A 22,607-nucleotide genomic window follows, 5' to 3' on the forward strand; every position below is an offset into this window, starting at 1 on the left:
CTGACATAGATACTAATTTTTATACCTCATTTTATTTATTTATTTATTTTTAATTTTTTTTTTTTTAAATTTTTCAGTGGGTTTTGTCATACATTGATATGAATCAGCCATAGAGTTACACGTATTCCCCATCCCAATCCCCCCTCCCACCTCCCTATCCACCCGATTCCTCTGGGTCTTCCCAGCCCACCAGGCCCGAGCACTTGACTCATGCATCCCACCTGGGCTGGTGATCTGTTTCACCATAGATAATATACATGCTGTTCTTTCAAAACATCCCACCCTCACCTTCTCCCACAGAGTTCAAAAGTCTGTTCTGTACTCCTGTGTCTCTTTTTCTGTTTTGCATATAGGGCCATCGTTACCATCTTTCTAAATTCCATATATATGTGTTAGTATGCTGTGATGTTCTTTATCTGTCTGGCTTACTTCACTCTGTATAATGGGCTCCAGTTTCATCCATCTCATTAGAACTGATTCAAATGAATTCTTTTTAACGGTTGAGTAATATTCCATGGTGTATATGTACCACAGCTTCCTTATCCATTCATCTGCTGATGGGCATCTAGGTTGCTTCCATGTCCTGGCTATTATAAACAGTGCTGCGATGAACATTGGGGTGCACGTGTCTCTTTCAGATCTGGATTCTTCAGTGTGTATGCCCAGAAGTGGGATTGCTGGGTCATATGGCAGTTCTATTTCCAGTTTTTTAAGAAATCTCCACACTGTTTTCCATAGTGGCTGTACTAGTTTGCATTCCCACCAACAGTGTAAGAGGGTTCCCTTTTCTCCACACCCTCTCCAGCATTTATTGCTTGTAGACTTTTGGATAGCATCTATCCTGACTGGCGTGTAATGGTACCTCATTGTGGTTTTGATTTGCATTTCTCTAATAATGAATGATGTTGAGCATCTTTTCATGTGTTTGTTAGCCATCTGTATGTCTTCTTTGGAGAAATGTCTGTTTAGTTCTTTGGCCCATTTTTTGATTGGGTCGTTTATTTTTCTGGAATTGAGCTTCAGGAGTTGCTTGTATATTTTTGAGATTAATCCTTTGTCTGTTTTCCTCATTTGCTATTATTTTCTCCCAATCTGAGGGCTGTCTTTTCACCTTACTTATAGTTTCCTTTGTTATGCAAAAGCTTTTAAGTTTCATTAGGTCCCATTTGTTTATTTTTGCTTTTATTTCCAATATTCTGGGAGGTGGGTCATAGAAGATCTTGCTGTGATTTATGTTGGAGAGTATTTTGCCTATGTTCTCCTCTAGGAGTTTTATAGTTTCTGGTCTTACATGTAGATCTTTAATCCATTTTGAGTTTATTTTTGTGTATGGTGTTAGAAAGTGTTCGAGTTTCATTCTTTTACAAGTGGTTGACCAGTTGTCCCAGCACCACTTGTTAAAGAGGTTGTCTTTTTTCCATTGTATATTCTTGCCTCCTTTGTCAAAGATAAGGTGTCCATAGGTTCGTGGATTTATCTCTGGGCTTTCTATTCTGTTCCATTGGTCTATATTTCTGTCTTTGTGCCAGTACCATACTGTCTTGATGACTGTGACTTTGTAGTAGAGTCTGAAGTCAGGCAGGTTGATTCCTCCAGTTCCATTCTTCTTTCTCAAGATTACTTTAGCTATTCGAGGTTTTTTGTATTTCCATACAAATTGTGAAATTATTTGTTCTAGTTCTGTGAAAAATACCGTTGGTAGCTTGATAGGGATTGCATTGAATCTATAGATTGTTTTGGGCAGAATAGCCATTTTGACAATATTGATTCTTCCAATCCATGAACACGGTATGTTTCTCCATCTGTTTGTGTCCTCTTTGATTTCTTTCATCAGTGTTTTATAGTTTTCTATGTATACGTCTTTTGTTTCTTTAGGTAGATATACTCCTAAGTATTTTGTTCTTTTTGTTGCAATGGTGGATGGTATTGTTTCCTTAATTTCTCTTTCTGTTTTTTCATTGTTAGTATATAGGAATGCAAGGGATTTCTGTGTGTTAATTTTATATCCTGCAACTTTACTATATTCATTGATTAGTTCTAGTAATTTTCTGGAAGAGTCTTTAGGGTTTTCTATGTCATCTGCAAGCAGCGATAGTTTCACTTCTTCCTTTCCTATCTGGATTCCTTTTACGTCTTTTTCTGCTCTGATTGCTGTGGCCAAAACTTCCAACACTATGTTGAATAGTAGTGGTGAGAGTGGGCATCCTTGTCTTGTTCCTGATTTCAGAGGAAATGCTTTCAATTTTTCACCATTGAGGGTGATGCTTGCTGTGGGTTTGTCATATATAGCTTTTATTATGTTGAGGTATGTTCCTTCTATTCCTGCTTTTAAAGATGAGGTTACAGAGACTTCCCTGGCAGTCCAGTGGTTAAGACTGCAAGCTCCCAATGCAGGAGGCATGGGTGTGATCTCTGGTAAGGGATCTAAGATTTCCCATGCCATGTGGCATGGTAAAAAAAAAAAAAAGAGAGAACATGAGGCTAAAGATGGCCAAAAAGTCACATGAAAAGATGCTCGACATCTTATTTTTAGAGGACTGCAAATTAAAACTACAGTATCACCTCATACCAGTCAGAATGGCCATCAAAAAGTCTACAAACAATAAATGCTGGAGAGGATGTGGAGAAATGGGAACCCTCCTACACTTTTGGAAGGAATATAAATTGGTGCAGCCACTACGGAAAACAGTGTGGAGGTTCCTTAAAAAAAACAAAAATAAAACTACTAAATGATCCAACAATCCCATTCCTGGGCATATATTTGGAGAAAACCAAAATTCAAAAAGAAATACACATACCAATGTTCACTGCAGCACTATTTGCAATAGCCAGGACATGGAAGCAACCTGAATGTCCATCAACAGAGGGATGGATAAAAAGGATGTGATACGTATATAAAACGGAAGAGTACTCAGCCATAAAAAGAACACAATAATGTCATCTGCAGCAACATGGATGTACCTAGAGAGTGTCATACTGAGAAGAAAGTCAGACAGAGAAAGAAAAATATCATATGATATTGGTTATATGCTGAATCTTAAAAGGCTACAAATGAACTTAACCTACAAAACAGAAAGAGAGTTACAGATGTAGAAAACAAAGTATGGTTACTGAGCGGAACAAGGGGAGGGATAAACTGGAATTGGGGTTGACGCATACACACTACTATGTATAAAATAGATAATCGAGGACCGGCTGTATAGTATAAGTAACTCTACTCAACACTCCATAATGGCTTACATGGGGAGGAATCTAAAAACGAGTGGATATATGTATATGTATAACTGATTCACTTTCTTGTACATCTGAGACTAACACAATGTTGTAAATCAACCAACTCCAATAAAAATTTGAAACAAAACAAATAAAAAATAACGATGTAGTAACTTGCTCATGATTGCACAGGGGAGTTTCAACCAGGCAGTCAGACTCTAGTGCCCTTCCACTCTTAAACGCCGCCGCTGAACCCCAGGGCTCAAAAGGCCTTCAGAGGCACAAAAGAAAAATGTGTCTCTTAAATCATGCAGTGCTCAGTCCTGAAAAGTCAGAGGGAAGATTCTCTGGTTTCATGATGGCATTCAGTGCCTTCTACTAATACAAGCTAACAAGAGCTCTTTTTCTGTCTTATCATTCACTCCCCCATCTCAACTCCTCCAGTCTAGCCAAATGCTCTTACCACCCTGAAATGCTCTTCTTCTTGAGCGTCTTCATCTTCCTGTCTTTACAACTCTTAACATCACTGAAGCCCCCATCAAAGCCTGCCTCATCCAACAAGCACATCTCCTTTAGCCATGTGTGTTGGGAGGGGCCTCTCTGGACTAGTACAGCCACTGTGGTCTGTACCAGTGGTTTGGTATCATCACTTACCAGTTTGTGGGGCTCTCTTCTCACATGCTCTTTCTCACCTCCCATTCTAAATGTTAATCCTTTCAAAATAAGGTCTCAGGACAGTATGCACTCAAAGAGACTGTGTTGATTGTGAAATAAATACAACCATCAAATGTGCCCCAGGCAGCAGCCTTTATGGTGCAGAAATCCTTGGTTTAACAGAACAAAGCAAAGGAACACATAAATACAAGTGTTAATTTCTAAAATTGCCTTGAACAATTATCACAGGGTTGAAAAGACACAAAGGGAATGTGTTTTATTGATCAAGTCTTTTTTTTCTCTAGTGATTTCCAACACATATATCTTCAATTTGCTTGTGATTTCTTTACAAAAATTGAGAAATATATTTCAACTTATTTTTGTTAAAATAAAACCGCATATCCTGCTATGCTAGATGAGAAAGAAGCTTGGCCAGTTTTTCTTTTTTCTTGACATTGCTTCTCAGATTTAATTGAATTAAAATGTGGAAATTTATTTCAATCCCTTTGTTACTTTAGGTACATTATTTCAAGAAATCTTAACATTTGCACTAAACTTTGTGATCATATGAGCAAGTGAGAGGATTTAGAGTGCCCTTTGCCAAGTTAATTATTCAGAATATTTGTAGGGGTTGGGGAGGAGCTGCCAATGAGTAACTTTTTTCCAAAAGCTGAAGTGGATGGTATACTTTCTGAGCCCAATATGTACTACTGTGTATGTGTGCATGCTAAGTCGCTTCAGTCCTGTCTGACTCTTTGTAACCTTATGGACTGTAGCCTACCAAGCTCCCCTGTCTATGGGATTTTCTAGACAAGAATCCTGGAGTGGGTTGCCATGACCCCCTCCAGGAGATCTTCCCAACCCAGGGATCGACCCTGCATCTCCTGTGTCTCCTGTGTTGTAGGCGAGTCTTTACTGCTGAGCCACCAGGGAAGCCCAATATAGGCTTTATGAAAATCTTTACCTCTGAACCACTGGGGAAGCCCAATATGGGTTTTATTATGGAACATAAAACTAATGATGACTGATTTTGTACTGTCACCATCCTATGAAGAGAAAGCTTCATGTGAAGAGGCCACGCCAGTTTCCAACCCTTATTCTTGATTCTGGAAGGGAGTGTAAGAGTAACCAAGGCGGGTGCTTCTGGCTCATTTTCCTGGAAATGGTACTCCTTAGGGAGAAATGAGCAGAGAAGGTAATGGCACCCCACTCCAGTACTCTTGCCTGGAAAATCCCATGGACAGAGGAGCCTGGTAGGCTGCAGTCTATGGGGTCACAAAGAGTCGGCCATGACTGAGGGACTTCACTTTCACTTTTTACTTTTATGCATTGGAGAAGGAAATGGCAACCCACTCCAGTGTTCTTGCCTGGAGAATCCCAGGGATGGGGTCGCACAGAGTCAGACATGACTGAAGTGACTTAGCAGCAGGGAGAAATGAGAGGGTTGTGGTGGGGGGGAGTGTAAATGGAAATACAGGTCAGAGATCTGTGTCCTGTTTCCCAACAGTGGTTTCCTAAGACTCAATGGAGAAATAGAGATTCCATTACTATATCTGCACTTACAGAATGCTTTGTTTCTATAATTACTTTCCCAGCATAAGTCTGCAGAAAGCCTGCTATGGCCTCCTGAAGCCTGGGAGGGTTCTGGGCAAAGGGTGACAAGTCATGCTTTTCTTGAAAAACCTTTAGAAAAGGTTCAGCCAGAAACTGCAATAGGTAGTTAACTGCTGCAATGGTTTTTAGTTAGGTTACTCATTTATGGTATTCCCAATTTGGGGCTTTTTAGTAAATGTATTGAAATCTGCATCCAATATACTGATGTATATAAACAAATTTTGGCCATAAAGATTCTTCTCATCTTTTTTTTTTTTTTTTTTACTTCCAAAAACAAGTAATAAAATAGCAGGAAAAAGTTTTAATCTATGAAATGTTAAGAGATCAAATAAAAATATTAAAGAAAGGCTGTGGAAGGTCACAGATAAGTGACCTTACCTCACAAGGCAGAAAGGGAACACAAATCCTGCACTCTAATTGCACCCTGTAGTCCAAGGACCCTAGAATAAATGTGAAGCCTTGAAAATGGGTTTCTTAATTTATCTATAACAGGATTGAGAACAAATTCATTTTATCTATTTCTCAATAAAAATGGACTCTTTTTTTTTTTAAATGAAGAAAATAGTAGTATAGTTTGGATGCTTTTAAACATGTTTTGATCAAGTTTTTCTCTTGTCATTCTTCTTAAAACTAGAGAAATTATCTCTTAAAATAACTTATTTCCTTCTAAGTCCCTGCAACTTTTTCTCCCAGATTAACGAATGGTGAGCTCCAGTCAACAAATAAAAGTTTGAAATATCTCAAGAGGCAAACAAAGAAATTTTTATATTAAGTCATACTGAATGTTGTTGAGTATTAAGATTATATTTAAGAATGTGTATAATGAACTATGGACGGAGGTTCGTGACATTGTACAGGAGACAGGGATCAAGAACATCCCCATGAACAAGAAATGCAAAAAGGTCAAATGGTTGTCTGAGGAGGCCTTACAAATAGCTGATACAAAGAGAAGCGAAAAGCAAAGGAGAAAAGGAAAGATATTCCCATTTGAATGTAGAGTTCCAAAGAATAGCCAGGAGAGATAGAAAGCCTTCCTCAGCTATCAGTGCAAAGAAATAGAGGAAAACAACAGAATGGGAAAGACTAGAGATCTCTTCAAGAAAATGAGAGATACCAAGGGAACATTTCACGCAAAAATGGGCTCAATAAAGGACAGAAATGGTATAGACCTAACAGAAGCAGAAGATATTAAGAAGAGGTGGCAAGAATACACAGAAAAACTGTTCAAAAAAGATCTTCACGACCCAGATAATCACAATGGTGTGATCACTCACCTAGAGCCAGACATCCTGGAATGTGAAGTCAAATGGGCCTTATAAAGCATTGCTACAAACAAAGCTAGTGGATGTGATGGAATTCCAGTTGAGCTATTTCAAATCCTGAAAGATGATGCTGTGAAGGTGCTGCATTCAATATGCCAGCAAATTTGGAAAACTCAGCAGTGGCCACAGGACTGGAAAAGGTCAGTTTTCATTCCAATTCCAAAGAAAGGCAACGCCAAAGGATGCTCAAACTACCACACAATTGCACTCATCTCACACGCTAGTAAGATAATGCTCAAAATTCTCCAAGCCAGGCTTTTGCAACACGTGAACCGAGAACTTCCAGATGTTCAAGCTGGGTTTAGAAAAGACAGAAGAACCAGAGATCAAATTGCCAACATCTGCTGGATCATCAAAAAAGCAAGAGAGTTCCAGAAAAACATCTATTTCTGCTTTATTGACTATGCCAAAGCCTTCGACTGTGTGGATCACAATAAACTGTGGAAAATTCTGAAGGAGATGGGAATACCAGACCACCTGACCTGCCTCTTGAGAAACCTGTAGGCAGGTCAGGAAGCAACAGTTAGAACTGTACGTGGAACAACAGACTGATTCCAAATAGGAAAAGGAGTACATCAAGGCTGTATATTGTCACCCTGCTTATTTAACTTCTATGCAGAGTACATCATGAGAAATGCTGGGCTGGAAGACGCACAAGCTGGAATCAAGATTGCCGGGAGAAATATCAATAACCTCAGATATGCAGATGACGCCACCCTTATGGCAGAAAGTGAAGAGGAACTGAAAAGCCTCTTGATGAAAATGAAAGAGGAGAGGGAGAAAGTTGGCTTAAAGCTTAACATTCAGAAAACGAAGATCATGGCATCTGGTCCCATCACCTCACGGGAGATAGATGGGGAGACAGTGGAAACAGTGACAGACTATTTTTTAGGGGGGGCTCCAAAATCACTGCAGATGGTGACTGCAGTCATGAAATTAAAAGACGCTTACTCCTTGGAAGGAAAGTTATGACCAACCTAGATAGCATATTAAAAAGCAGAGACATTACTTTGCCAACAAAGGTCCGTCCGGTCAAGGCTATGGTTTTTCCAGTGGTCATGTATGGATGTGAGAGTTGGACTGTGAAGAAAGCTGAGTGCCGAAAAATTGATGCTTTTGAACTGTGGTGTTGGAGAAGACTCTTGAGAGTCCCTTGGACTGCAAGGAGATCCAAATAGTCCATCCTGAAGAAGGTAAGTCCTGGGTGTTCATTGGAAGGACTGCTGCTGAAGCTGAAACTCCAGTACTTTGGCCACCTCATGCGAAGAGTTGATTCGTTGGAAAAGACCCTGATGCTGGGAGGGATTGGGGGGCAGGAGGAGAAGGGGACAACAGAGGATGAGATGGCTGGATGGCATCACCAACTCGATGGGCATGAGTTTGAGTAAACTCTGGGAGTTTGTGATGGACAGGGAGGCCTGGCATGCTGCAATTCATGGGGTTGCAATGAGTCGGGCACGACTGAGCGACTGAACTGAACTGAACTGAACTGATAATGGTTTAGATAAGCAATTAGTGGTAACCCTGCCTCTGATTTGTAAGATAAATGTTAACGCTTTTCTAACTGCAGAATAAGATGTACCAGTCATCCCCACATCCTTAATTCCAACAAAACACAAACCCAATTAATCTTTGTTATACACTAAAAACAAAAACAAATGTTCCAGGGTGAACAACTAGGCTGGCTTTATCTATCAGGCAAAACCATTTAACCTTGTCAGCACCTTTTACTACAAGGGCTTACTGATGGGTTTAATTACCAAAGTGGTTACTACAAAGCCAATTACATCTGGGTTCTAGTCAGCTCTCCTGTAATCAATGGAATCAAACAAGTTTTGCTAATATGCAGGTGTATCCTTGTTTAGCAAAGCCACTTTTTGCAACAGGTATATGGTTGTGGTTTCTACTCCATCTGCTGGCATTTAACAATGTATCTCCAGTCAGTCCTAATAGAGTTGAAACATTTTGTACATTTTAGGCTCAACTTGCACCTCCCTTCGGCCTCTCTTTATCCAGTTTTTTCTTATTGTACTTATTATTTTTAAAAATTATACTGCTTATAACATGTGCATATGTGCTAAGTTGCTTCAGTCGTATCTAACTCTGCAACCCTATGGACTGTGGCGCACCAGGCTCCTCTATCCATGGGATTTCCCAGGCAAGAATACTAGAATGGGTTGCCATTTCCTTCTCCAGGGGATCTTCCTGACCCAGGGATCAAACCTGAGTCTCTTACATCTCCTGCATTGGCAGGTGGGTTCTTTACCACTAGCACCACCTGGGAAGTGCCATAATGTACATAACATAACATAGTATTTTATAGTAACATATAGTACTTTTTTTGGTTAGCTCCCCCATAAGAGCTCTCATTTTGATTCTGTTGTATCCATAGCTGTGCTCTGCATGAATCAATAGAAGGTGTTGGATAAATGCACGTTAAATGAACAAAGTTCAGAAACTGGTTTGCAAAATGGGTGGCCAATAGAAATGTTCAACTGGGTATACGTACTGTAATTACATTAGGTGAGAACAGGTTCACAAAACCACTTATTTAAGTTATATGTGATTTAACAGATAACCACTTTGTCAACTTAAAGAAAAACACACAACATAAGGGTTGTTTGCTGAAGTTTTACTCAGGGTCTTATTGAGGACAATAGCCCAGGAAACAGCCACTCGGTTACTTCTGAGGAAACTGCTTCAGAGAGGTAGGGGAGAGTCCTGTTTATGTGACTTATGGTGAGGGAATACATGTAGTCAAGCACACATCTTGGTAAAAGATTGTTGCTGATTGCACAGAACAGGTATCTTGAGTTCATGATTAAGTGCTTTCCTATGTATGGAAAGATGAAAGCATCTGGTTTGTTAAAGTTCTTCCTGGGACTTCCCAGGTGGCCCAGTGGCTAAGACTCCACAGGTTTGATCCCTGGTTGGGGAACTAAGATCCCACATGTTGCACAGCCAAAAAAAAAAATTCTTTCCTGAGATATACATCTAAGTTTCTAAGGCGCCTGCTTGTCCAAAGCTCAGAGTACCTCATTTTGTTTTTCACCCTGAATTCCTCTCAGGGTGTGACTGCAGTGCGTTACTACTTAACTTTAGTAGGTGAGCAATGCTTTTTTTTTTTTTTTTTTTAAATTTTTATTTTTCAGTGGGTTTTGTCATACATTGATATGAATCAGCCATAGAGTTACACGAATTCCCCATCCCGGTCTCCCATCCCACCTCCCTCTCCACCCGATTCCTCTGGATCTTCCCAGCCCAACAGGCCCGAGCACTTGACTCATGCCTCCCACCTGGGCTGCTTTTTGATCTTCATTCACAACTTAGATTTAAGATTTTAGAGGCCTAAAGATGGACTGGGAATTGATATTTCACTATGCTTCTGGTCCTTGGTAGCCTCTAAATAGTGTCTCAAAATTCTCTGTACCATTATCTAGGAATACCACGGAATAAGGTCTGGAATTGTATTCACAAGACACAGGAGGCTAATGTGGAATGAACTGCAAGGGCCAACATTAAGGCTGTATAGCGTGTTTCAATTCTCTTAGTCTTCTTAACATGGTTTACTAAATGTGGATGCTGGATACTAAATTTAAGCGCTGGGTATTTCTCTCTCTCTCTCTCTCACACACACACATCCAATTTTCCCTGTATAAAAGAAAGACAGAAAAGGTCCCACTTCCCTTCTTGCCCCACCCTCTGTGGCCCCCCAAAACAGACTCTCCAGGTTTAGACATGTCATTCTCAGACCTACCCAGTGACTAGACTAGAACAGCTCACTCTGGACACTGGCGCAGTTGCGCTGAACTTTCCTTCCGTTGGGAGAACCAGTGGAAACTGACCGAGCTTCACTTGAGAACGTCACCATCTCAAAGATTGCAGGTGACATGATAGATGCAGCTTCACCCATGTAAGCGGAGTGTGTGGACAGAAATCTTCCCTGTGTGTGTGTGTGTCCCCTCCTCTTGCTCCTGCCTCTCACAGCCACTCCAAAGCAGGAGGGAAGGGAGAAGGTCACAACCTTTAGAACAATGACATGGCTACAGAACAGGACAAAAACTGGTTAGAACCAACTAGGTCCAAGATAGCAGAAGATTTGATTTCTAGTAGACCTGGAGCCTCATTAATATGCTCATTATAATACATTAGCATATGCTAAACAACACACTCACCAGCACCATGACAGTTTTGAGGCTGACCATGGTTATTGTTGTTGTTTAGTCACAAATTATGTCTGACTCTTTTGAGATTCCAAGGACACTAGCCTGCCAGGCTCCTCTGACCATGGAATTTCCCCAGGCAAGAATACTGGAGAGGGTTGCCATTTCCCTCTCCAGGGGAACTTTCCAATACAGGGATCGAACCCACATATCTTGCATTGCAGGAAGATTCTTTACCACTGAAGAAAAGGATCAGCCACCAGGGAAGCTTGAGGATGACCGTACAAGGCCAAAAAACAGGTGGTGGCTCCATTTCTGCCATTTTTGGACATCTCTGCCCCTCCCCCAAAATAATTGGAAAAATCTCCCCATTCACTAGCCTATGAAATTATCCAGCCTATAGAAACTAGCCATGCCTTATTTCAAGGCTTTCTTTCTCACCTTCTGAGAGAAGGCTTATACTCTTTCTAAGGAGTATGTTTCTCTCTAAATAAATCCACTTCTTACCTATCACTTCATCTTCAAATTCTTTCACAACAAAGCAAGAACTTTAAATTCATTCAATGTCAACAACTCCACCTAAACTGCCCATCTCTGCCATCAAAAAGGAGGTGGGCTTATTTTTCACTGGCTTTGTTCCCATTCAGACCCCAGACAGAGGGTCTAGCTATACTTGACTTCACCTGATTTTACTTAGAGAGACAAAGTTTGTAAATCAGAATACTCTTCTAGTGTGTTTTTGCTGAGTGGTAAAGTTATCTTTGAAATCATGATCACCTTTACCATCTAAACTGTAAACAAGTATCAGGATGGGAACAGTTTCTTTCATTTCCAGAGGAAGAAAAACTATCTCAAGGAAATTCTATTTCAGGCACATCTAATTTATTCCATTGCTTCATCTAATTTATTCCAATCTCCAACAATTAGATCAAAATAAACTGAACTCTTAAGAAATAGTCACACAAAGGTATTCATCAGCAGCGTTTATCTGCATAAACAATAGTATGCTAAAACAAGGTCATGTGCCAGAAAAAGACTCAGGCTTTGTAATGACTGTGTCACTGATGATGCACTACTATAGGCAATCACCAAATCTCATTCTCATGACACAGCCTCAAGAGTAGTGGCTCTAAATTGAGGTCAACTTCAGCCATTAAATTCAATCCCTGGGTCGGGAATATCTCCTGGAGTAGGAAATGGCAACCCACTCCAGTATTCTCACCTGGAAAATCCCATGGATGGAGGATTCTGGGGTAGCAAAGAGTCAAGACACGACTGAGCGACTTCACTTTCACTTTTTTTTTCAGCCACTAAGGCAATGTCTGCAGACATTTTTTGTTGTCATGGCTAGGGGAGGGGGCAAACTGGCATCTGGCAGGTGGAGGCCAGGAATGCTGCTAAACATTCTCCAATCCACTGAAGGGCACCAGAATATGTTACCCCAAATATCCCACTTTGGCATAAGGATTATTTTGAGCTAAAGACAACTGAGAACCGGCAAAGGCAAGGAAAGCTTTTTAATCTCTCCTTAACTGAGTAAAAATAAAAATTTCCCCATTTGTAAAGGAAATTTATATCCACAAAAGGAAATTTCCATTTGTAAAGGTGTCTCTGAACCAGGAAAAGAGCCACAGCTGGAGACAACTCTTATTGTCATTATCTGCATAAGACAACCCTTGTTTATGATATATTTCCTCCCCTCCCCTTCTTAGAACTTAATGCCCTCTGCCCAGAAGCCCTAAACTCCCTTCTCTTTGTCTAAGATGGTATATAAATCTCAATCATCTGGTCACTTCCTAAAGTCTCATTTCTTTGTGAAACTTCTGTTCAGATGTACGTAATTAAATGGGTTTTATTTTTGTCATTAATCTGTCTTTTCTCAGCTTGATTTGCAAGCCCCAACCACTGAACTTAGAAGTGTATAGGAAAAAAGTTTCTCCTCCCTACAGAAGAGGACAGCCTTCCACAACAAAAACTTATCCAGCTTCTAATGTAAACAGTACTAAGGTTGAGAAACTCTGTTCTATATTGACAGGTAGAAATCTAAAGCACTAAAAGTCAGTGAGGTGTTTGGCAGTTTAGCAGTGTAAGTGAAGTCAAACCAATTCTCCTTTATGACTGTGAGTCTTGGAAAAAATACTAAGAACTACAGTGCTTCGAACTATGCTTAATAAAATGACTCTGCAGGATCAAGAACAGGGTTTTTATTCCTATGTCCACCAGTTGCAGAATTGAGAGTGCTACACCATTGCTCTGCTAGTAGGGCCCCTATTTTGGTTAAACTACAAGGAAGAAGAAATTATGAAAGGCTCACTAAATTATAGTGCCAGTGACCCCTGTGTTAAGGGTGTTAGGAAATGAAGGGACAGAAAAATTTTTGAGTAAAAAGGTATTAGATAGTCCACAGGGTAGAATTAGTGCCAGTGTGAATCAGAGGAGGGCTCTGTGGGGCCTTCCTGGATACAACTTCTTTCCTTGTCTCCATTTTCTTGTTCGGAGGGTATAGGCTTCATTCAGCCTCCTTGACCCTCCCTGAATTCCAAAGGGCAGATTCAATTTCTCATTAGAGAAGGGAAGGAATGCAGAAACTAAGGAGAACCCATCAAGAAAATACAGTGCAGTGATTAAAGCAGGATCCTGGCTCCTTCTGAAGGGACATACGTAACAATATGCTTGAGTTCTTCTGCAGGAACAAAAGGCTTCCCAGGTGGCACTAGTGGTGAAGAACCTGCCTGCCAATGTAGGAGACATAAGAGACGTGGGTTCGATCCCTGGGTCAGGAAGATTTCCTGGAGAAATCTGTACTGCCAACCCACACCAGTATTCTTGCCTAGAGAATCCCAAGGACAGAGGAGCCTGGCAGGCTACAGTTCATAGGGTCACACAGAGTCGGACATGACTGAGTGACTAAACACGCACGCAGAAACTAAAGGCCCCATCCTGGTGGGGGATGGGAACCCCAAGGAGAGCACAAGATTCTTGGAGCACAGCCTTGTTACCTCACCAACAGCCAGTCAGAAGAAAGTCTGCATGTGTGGGAAGATAAAGAAGACTCTGACCTTGTCCCCGAATGATTCTCCTTTTAAACACTTTAATGGTTGAGCGGCATCTTTGGAGTTGGTTTTTGGACATGAGTCCACCACCTCCTCAGATTGCCAGCCTTATGAATAAAGCAGGCTTTCCATTCCAATCAACACTTGTCTCTGGAGTGTTGACTTTCAAGCAGTGAGCAGCCTAACATGAGTTTGGTAGCAAACAGGCTTGGTGAGCAGCAGGTATAGCTGCAGATCCAGAGACGGTCCTCCTGAATAAGGAGTGGGCAGGAAGCATCTGCCTGCCTCCAGCCCCGAGCTGGCTCCTTCTGTGAGATGAGAGGCAAGTCTCAAACTTTCTCCGTAAGATGAGGGGCGGTCCTGTACCCTGCGGGACCTCCGCCAGCTCTGTCATTCTCAGCGATTTCCTTACCACATGCTCCAGCACACGAGGACTCAGACAACTCTGTAACAGGATGCCAGTGAGGTATATTTCTTGATCTGCAGCATACCTGGTAATGGCAAAGGAAATAAAGAAGAAAAAGAACACGAGCAGTTTTGCATAAATGGGAAACCCTTTAATTTGACAATCAGGCATTCAACAGACATTTATTTACTGAACATCCCCTCTGAATAAGGCATACAGAGTTCCATATTTTCTTAAAAAAATTTTTTTAAGCAAATCTGAGAAGTTCTCTGCAAGTTATGTCCAAAGATTTACAGCAGCTAACTTTCAATTCCACCAGCAAAGCCCCTCGCTGCCTCCACAGAGGACGGATGGGTCTCCGCCAGCTCTCTCTCCAGGTGGTGCTGACATAGCACATATCTGAATGTTCGTCTCGGTGGGAAACAGAGATGAAAATTCTATACTTATCTCTCAACCTGCTACTATGACTTTCTTCACAGCCTTGGTGTTTCAAGGATTTAAAGTAAACTCTTCTCTTAGAGAACAGATGCGAGCAAGTAAACTCAAAACTGCACCGCCCCGTTCTCTTGCTGTAGCCGGGTTCTTGTCTCTGTAACTGCTGCCCACTGGGCTGACTGCTGGTTGCCGGTGCACCCCGTGCTGCAGAGAGGGATGTGTCAATTCCCTTGGTTACATCTTCAAAAAGGCCACCTGGAAAAGGAAGAAAAACCCACAGTGCTTTCCTAATATAACATGATGAAATTGCTGGGTGCACATCAAACCTGGATCAGGTAAGTCTGGTCAGTAAGGATGCTCGCTGGCCTACAAAGAAAAATGACTCCTGGTTGGGCCAGACACTGCTATTTTACAGAGGGAGCCAATTAGTCCGTTCATAAATAAACCATACAGTAATTAAAATAATTCACGTGTACTTTAAAGGGAAAAAAAATTAAGTTTAAATTGACACTAACATTGTACTGCCATGAAGTAATCCAGTTCTCGTTCCCACTGGTTCAAACAGCTGCTTTGGATCTTCTGTGAACAGAGTTCCAAATCCTGAAGACTCCTTGACAATTCCAGATTCTTGTCATGACAATTAATTATATTAATCTCTCTTCCGGTCATGACAATGCTTTTAACCACATTTGACTATATGCATGGGCTTGTCAGCGCAAGTTATCTTAAAATTCGGTTGTTTCAAAAAATTTAATTCCTATATATACAAAATCATTTCAGACTATTTAATAAGGTCCAGATCAAATGCATCAAATTTCTCAAAAGTTTTGGATAATTACGAAAAAAACATAATGAAGTCAACCATAAATGCTCTGAAAGTTCTAGTTCAGGGCTGATAATAAATTGCAGACAGTGCCAGCATCTGGAAAAGAGCAGCATGCAGTCAGAGATAAAGATGTGGAAGTTTGTCCTGGGCCACTTTTTGGGCGAAAGAGTGAGCAACTGAAGTGAAAATATTCCACTCTTGGACAGCTGGTACTTAAGTCCCCAAACACAGTCGAAGGAGGCGTGTATTTAATGAGCCCTGTTAAGGGGAAAGGAAAAGGAAAGAGTCGTGCAAGGGCAGAAGGCATCTGCTTTATGTCAAGTGATTCAGAAGGATGTTACTCTTCATACGATGCTGGTGAGAAAGCCCCTGCTGCGTTTCCGTATCAACTTCCAGCTGAGTTTCTCTATCAAGTTCTGCAGTGAGAACAAAGTTGAAGGAGCAAGCAAAGAAGAGAGGTTAAGATTCTTAAGCAAAATATAAACATGGGGTAGGGAGGAGACAGATAGCAGAGTAGAAGGACATGAGCTCACCTCCTCTTATGGAAAATGTAAATGTGGACAACCGGTGCAAAGGCTTCAAGGACTGTGATGATAGTTATGAAGATACTTGTGTTTCTCTCCCTGGCCTCTCAGCTGGTAACAGATATTAGAAGGCCATGAATATTCAGATGAGAAGGGGCTGCTGAAGAGAGACCAGCAGGGCCCTTTAGGGGATGATCAGAGATTCCCAGGAAGGGGTTCCAGGGGTTACTGAGTCTGACTTCTGGCTCACTGTGGTCAGTATCTCTGTTGGGAGACTCTGCTTCTTCAACAACAGTTCATAGGGACCTTCCCAAGAAGCCAGTGCCACTGCTGATACTCAGAGACACAAAGAGGACAGATGAAAACCATTTACCCCTTTTTGAATTCTGAAAGCTGCTACGTCATGGAGTATTCCAACCAGGATCTACTTAGATAGAATAACTGATGGTGACAAATGTTGTCATAAAAATGGTTAAGAACTTTCGCCCTGGAACCACACATATCAGTGGTCCTCTACTTGGGACAATGGTAGTGTCTGAAGATTTCTTTTTTTTTTGTCATGGCATGCAGAATCTTAGTTCTGGGACCAGAGATAGAACCCATGAACTCTGCAGTGGAAGCATGGAGTCCCAACTGCTGGACCACCAGGGAAGTCCCTGGAGATATTTTTGGCTGTCACAACCTGGGGGATGCTAAAGGCATCCAGTGGGTAGAGCGGGAGGGATATTCTGATAATGCACAGGACCGCTCCCCATAAGAAAGAATAATCAGCCTGAAAGCATTAACAGTGCCAGTGTTGAAAAATGTTGAAGTTTAGAGTTAAATCTCTCCGTGACCTTAAACAAGAAGTTTAGAGTTAGATCTCTCCGTGACCTTCAACAAGCTCATTAAACTCTATAACAGGACCTACCAGAAACTTGTAAAACACTTTCCTATTTCGATTCTTTTCATCCTCAGCTGTCTTATGATTTAGGTAAAGCAGGCATCTGAAACTTTGTTTTACAAATGAAGAAACAGAAGCTCAGAAAACCTAAGTGACTTGCTCAGGATAAAAAGTAGCAGTGATGGGTTTAAGAAGAAATTCTGATTTTCAATCCATGCTTTCCCCACTGTAAGTTTACAGATAGATGATCAAGATAAAACTGCACAGGTTGGGGGACTTTTAGTCTTCAAATTGTCTCATATATCAAACAGTTACTTTCTTTTGCATGCTTGTGAACACGGATGCAAGATGGAGAAAACTACATAAGAGGTTGCGCTCATTAAAACAAACAATGCAAAATGGAGTCCCTCAGTCAAAAAAGAAAAAAATTTTAATTTGACCTACCATGTCTTTTTTTTTTCTTGTTTGTTTTTATAGTGCCGCCTGCCAAGGACACTATGTGTTTCTCAGGACTTAATAACAAGAAACTGCAATCATCCTTGGGAACAGGTACTGTACAATGTAGTTTAGCTTCTTTTTATTTAAAACATTTTGAGATAACATATTTCAAATGCAGATTTTGTATTCCCTAGCTTTTATCCGTGACAGGAAAAATTGCTTTCCCTACCTGCCATTTATTTTAAGAGAGGGTAATTTTATTTTGTTCCATTACACTGAGAAAAATCTCTGTATTTCATCTTTTTATTTTTATTCCCCAAAGTAAAAAGTTTTAAAGCTTTGCAGAGTCTCTGAGCACAGCTACAGCTTCGGGCCCCACTGTCGCATGTCTGGAATATCTAGTCACAAAGTATAAGTGATGACTGGAAGCGAGGGAGATAGGGCTCTTTGCGGTTGGTGGTAAGGTCTCACCCTCTTCGTTCTCTCCTCCTGAAAGTGGACACTTGGGAATGGAACAGGGGAGAGAGAGGGAAGCGGTCTAAAAATACGGTCTCTGCTTTGCGTCACCTTCTAAAAACAATCTTAAGCCACCATAAGCAGGGCCAGGCTGCAGTAATAGCTGACCAAATGTTCAGTTTATAATGCTTCTGTACAATTGCGTAAATATGCTAAACACTTTTGAATGCTCTTTTTGTCTTAGTTAACAAAATTATACTATGAAATTCTATTCCTCAGCACAGAGCTGGAATTTCAATCAATAGAAAGACATGCTGTCAAGGCAGCCTGCACAAGATAAAATTAACATTTAAAAAAATGCTACATAAATGCTTTGAGGTGCACAAAACAAGACAGATAAAACTGTAAAATACTGGAAAATGTGAGTTTCATAGTAATTGTGAGCTTCAGAAAAGACTCTTCAGAATAAGTAGCACAGCTACACACAAACATTCCTTTTAAAGAGTACTGTAGACTTAAAAAATAAATATAAAAAACTATGCCTTAAATATATTTTTTGTCTAGGTATGGTTCATGTTCAAAGTTATGTTCTGAAATAAATCTTATGACATGGAAACAAACTTTATTTTAATATTATAAAATCCAGTTTCTAGGCTCAAGCTTCATTTACAAAATAAAATACACAGTATAAATGTAAATATAAAAATAATGAAAGAAAATGACTTTTTCAATCACATTATTTTGAATCTTAAATAAGAACAGGGTACAAAATGTTTTCTAACTTGCTAATTTAGCATCGATCAGGCCTGTGTTGATGACACGTGGACTCCACTCTGCACCGAATAAATAATATGAGATTTTCCTCTACTGGGCTGGTAAGCTGGCTTCATTCACTCAATTCATTCAATATTAAATACCATCTATAAGTCTGTGACTGTCCAGTCAGAAAACAACTGAGAAGGCATTCCCTCGTGGCACTAACATGTGAATGGCGGAGATAGTCAAGTAATGAGATGATTCTAATAGGTTGGAATAAGTCTAGGATGGACGCCTAACACCTGCTGACAGAAAAAAGACATCCTGGGTTATGAAAGGAAGTACGATTTCTCAAGCAGTAGCCTGAATGATGTAGTTATTACTCTAATCAGGAAAACCTGTGTGGTAATAAAGCCTGGCATGGCACAGAGTGGGATATACCTTTTTTCCCCACTAAAAGCAGCTTGCTTTGCTAAATGAACTACTAGCAAACAGGAAGGATGAAACAAAGGATCAAAGATGTGAGAAGCAATACAATAAGAAAGAAGATCCTATCCCTCTAAAATGACAATAAGTATGTGTACATTGTATGTGGACAGGAATACTAGACCAAGGAAACATCAGTGAGGCCTTCCAACTCAAATTCTGTAAGAGCCTTTAGAAAGTAGGAAAAAAGCAAGTAAAACCAGTGTCCTTAATGTCACTTAAACCTTTACCTTATATTTTAAATAAAATTGTATTTTATTTAGGCCATGGTACACTAGGAAAACAATACAATGAGAAAGACTAAAGATCTCTTCAAGAAAATTAGAGATATCAAGGGAAACTTTCATGTAAGAATGGGCACAATAAAGGACAGAAATGGTAAGGACCCAGCAGAAGCAGAAGAGAGTAAGAAGAGTGGCAAGAATACAAGAACTATACAAAAAGATCTTCATGACCAGGATAACCACAATGGTGTGATCACTCATCTAGAGCAAGACATCCTGGAGTACGAAGCCAAGTGGGCCTTAGGAAGCATCACTATGAACTAAGCTAGTGGAGGTGATGGAATTTCAGCAGAGCTATTTAAAATCCTAAAAGATGATGCTGTTACAGTGCTGCACTCAATATGCTAGTAAATTTGGAAAACTCAGCAGCGGCCACAGGACTGGAAAAGGTCAATTTTCATTCCAATCCCAAAGAAGAGCAATGACAAAGAATGTACAAATTACCACACAATTGCACTCATTTCACATGCCAGCATGGCAATGCTCAAAATCCTTCAAGCTAGGCTTCAACAGTACATGAATGAAGAACTCCCAGATGTACCAGCTGGGTTTAGAAAAGGTAGAAGAACCAGAGATCACATTGCCAACATCTGTTGGACCACAGAAAAAGCAACAGAATTCCAGAAAAACATCTACTTTTCACTGACTATGCTAAAGCCTTTGACTGTGTGGATCACAACAAACTGAAAAATTCTTAAAGAGATGAGAATATGAGACCATCTTACCTGCCTCCTGAGAAACCTGTATGTGGGTCAATTAAGCAATAGTTAGAACTGGACAAGGAATAGCTGACTGGTTCCAAATTGGGAAAGGAGTACAACAAGGTTGTATATCATCACCCTGTTTATTTAAGTTATATGCAGAGTACATCATGTGAAATGCACAAGCTGGAATTAGGATTGCCTGGAGAAATAAAAATTACCTCAGATATGCAGATGATACCACTCTTGTGGCAGAAAGTGAAGAGGAACTAAAGAGCCTCTTGATGAGGGTGAAAGAGGAAAGTGAAAAGGCTGGCTTTAAGCTCAACATTAAAAAAACTAAGATCATGGCATCCGGTCCCATCACTTCATGGCAAATAGAAGGGGAAAAAGTTGAAGTAGTGACAGATTTTATTTTCTTGGGCTTCAAATCACTATGGATGGTGACTGCAGTAATAAAATTAAAAGATGCTTGCTCCTTGAAAGGAAAGCTATGACAAACTTAGCGTATTAAAAAGCAAAGACAAAACTTTGCTGACAAGGTCCGTATAGTCAAAGATATGATTTTTCCAGTAGTCATGTATGGATGTGAGAGCTGAATCAGAAAGAAGGCTGAGTGCCGAAGAACTGATGCTTTTGAACTGTGGTGCAGGAAAAGACTCTTGAGAGTCCCTTGAACTGCAGGGAGATCAAACTGTCAATCCTAAACCCTGAATATTCTTTGGAAGGACTGATGCTAAAGCTGAAATTCCAATACTTTGTCTACCTGATGCAAAGAGCCAACTCACTGGAAAAGACCCTGATGCTGGGAAAGATTGAGGACAGGAGGAGAACAGGGAGACAAAGGATGAGATGGTTAGATAGCATACCGACTCAACAAACATGAATTTGAGCAAACTCCAGGAGATTGTGAAGGACAGGGAAGCCTTGCGTGCTGCAGGCCACAATTCACAAAAATTGGACATGACTTGGCAACTGAACAACACAATAGGAAAATTTACAGATCAATCAAAAGCTTGTGTTTTTGACCTAGCAGAACCAGTAAAGCAAAGCACAGCTATGTTTTCTAGTTAAGGGCAGTGTGTGAAATACCAGAAGCCAGATATGTGAGTGAGATAAAGAGAGGCCCTTTCCTTTCCTGATGAGGCTGGACACACGGACAAATGCAGCAATTCCTGGGTCATGAGCCTGTTTTTCAACAAAGCAAGAAATTTCTAGATGTAACCTTCCCATCGCCTCTTTCACAGTAAGGGGGTTGTGGAAGCATTGCTGGTGTTGGATGGTTCACTGCGGTGAACAAGCCATCCAGATGCAGCTGCTGAAGCTCCCAGTTGTATAAGGCAAACGCAGCAACTTCACCCATGATAGCAAACACATGGGGCAGACATGTATACGGCAATAGTCTTTAGGTCAAACATAAAAATGTATTTTCTCAAGCACAAAACACATTTGTTAAAAGGAAAAAATTCTATGATAGATACCAATATGGGTGGGTGTTAAAATGTAAAATGGTAAATAGTGCTACCACAATAAACACACTATCACTAGTAAATTAAAAAGTCCTTTGAATTTTTCATTCTTAAGAGATATGCACAGGAGGGAACTTGGCAGAAAGGAACAGTGGTGTGCTGCAGCTCTGGACAGAAGTAGTGTTTTGAAATCACCACTGCACTGCCCTTTTGACACCATGCCTCCAAACAAACAAGTTTATTCAGAAATGGAGTTACTAGGGTTCAGAAATGGAACGTTTTTCTAGAATATTAATTCCTTAAAATTTTTAGCAGCAAAACCATTTTAATAAGTAGTATTTCAAGGAAGCCATGCTCATTCTAATCTATCTTAACCTTGAGAAGTGTGGGTGTTGAAGAAAATGATGTTTTGGGGACATTGGCATAGTTAGAAGTTCCAGGAGGGGACACAAACCTACATGGGGAACAAAACAGCTTTCCATAGCAGGTAACAGCACCATCTATATAAATTTATGTCAGTGATAGTTAACATTCCTATTTTAGCAGTAAATATTAATTTTTCTAACAGATACTATCTAGTCCCTCCTAATCCCAAAGGAAGAACTAGCTTTGTCTAAAACACTTCAACCCATTGTCAAGGACGAAGGAGGGACTAGCTTGGGAGGCTATAGCCGTTGATCCTACTAGTTAGCTGTGGAAGAGCTCCATGGAAACATCACCCAGGCACTAATGAGCTCCATGGAAACATCACCCAGGCACTAGTAGTAGCCGTTGATCCTACTAGTTAGCTGTGGAAGAGCTCCATGGAAACATCACCCAGGCACTAGTAGTAGCCGTTGATCCTACTAGTTAGCTGTGGAAGAGCTCCATGGAAACATCACCCAGGCACTAATGAGATAACAAGTGGTCCCAGGGCAGGACTAC

At 40.5% G+C, this 22,607-nt stretch overlaps 1 protein-coding gene across 2 annotated transcripts in view; it reads right to left on the reverse strand.

Annotated features, from left to right (window-relative positions):
* Positions 1-14,572: 14,572 nt before the first annotated feature.
* Positions 14,573-22,607, reverse strand: part of UBE3D (ubiquitin protein ligase E3D) — a 155,058-nt gene continuing 147,023 nt past the window's right edge. Inside the window, exon 10 of one of the 2 annotated variants that reach the window (XM_065911424.1) lies at positions 14,573-15,115. In XM_065911424.1, coding sequence (XP_065767496.1) covers positions 15,095-15,115 — 21 coding nt within the window. In that variant the 3' untranslated portion in view covers positions 14,573-15,094. Of the gene's footprint in view, positions 15,116-15,152; positions 15,227-22,607 lie in introns of those variants that run through there. The other variant, XM_065911425.1, reaches the window with a different exon arrangement.

This window comes from Muntiacus reevesi, chromosome 19 (genome assembly GCF_963930625.1).
Source record: "Muntiacus reevesi chromosome 19, mMunRee1.1, whole genome shotgun sequence".
NCBI lineage: Eukaryota > Metazoa > Chordata > Mammalia > Artiodactyla > Cervidae > Muntiacus > Muntiacus reevesi.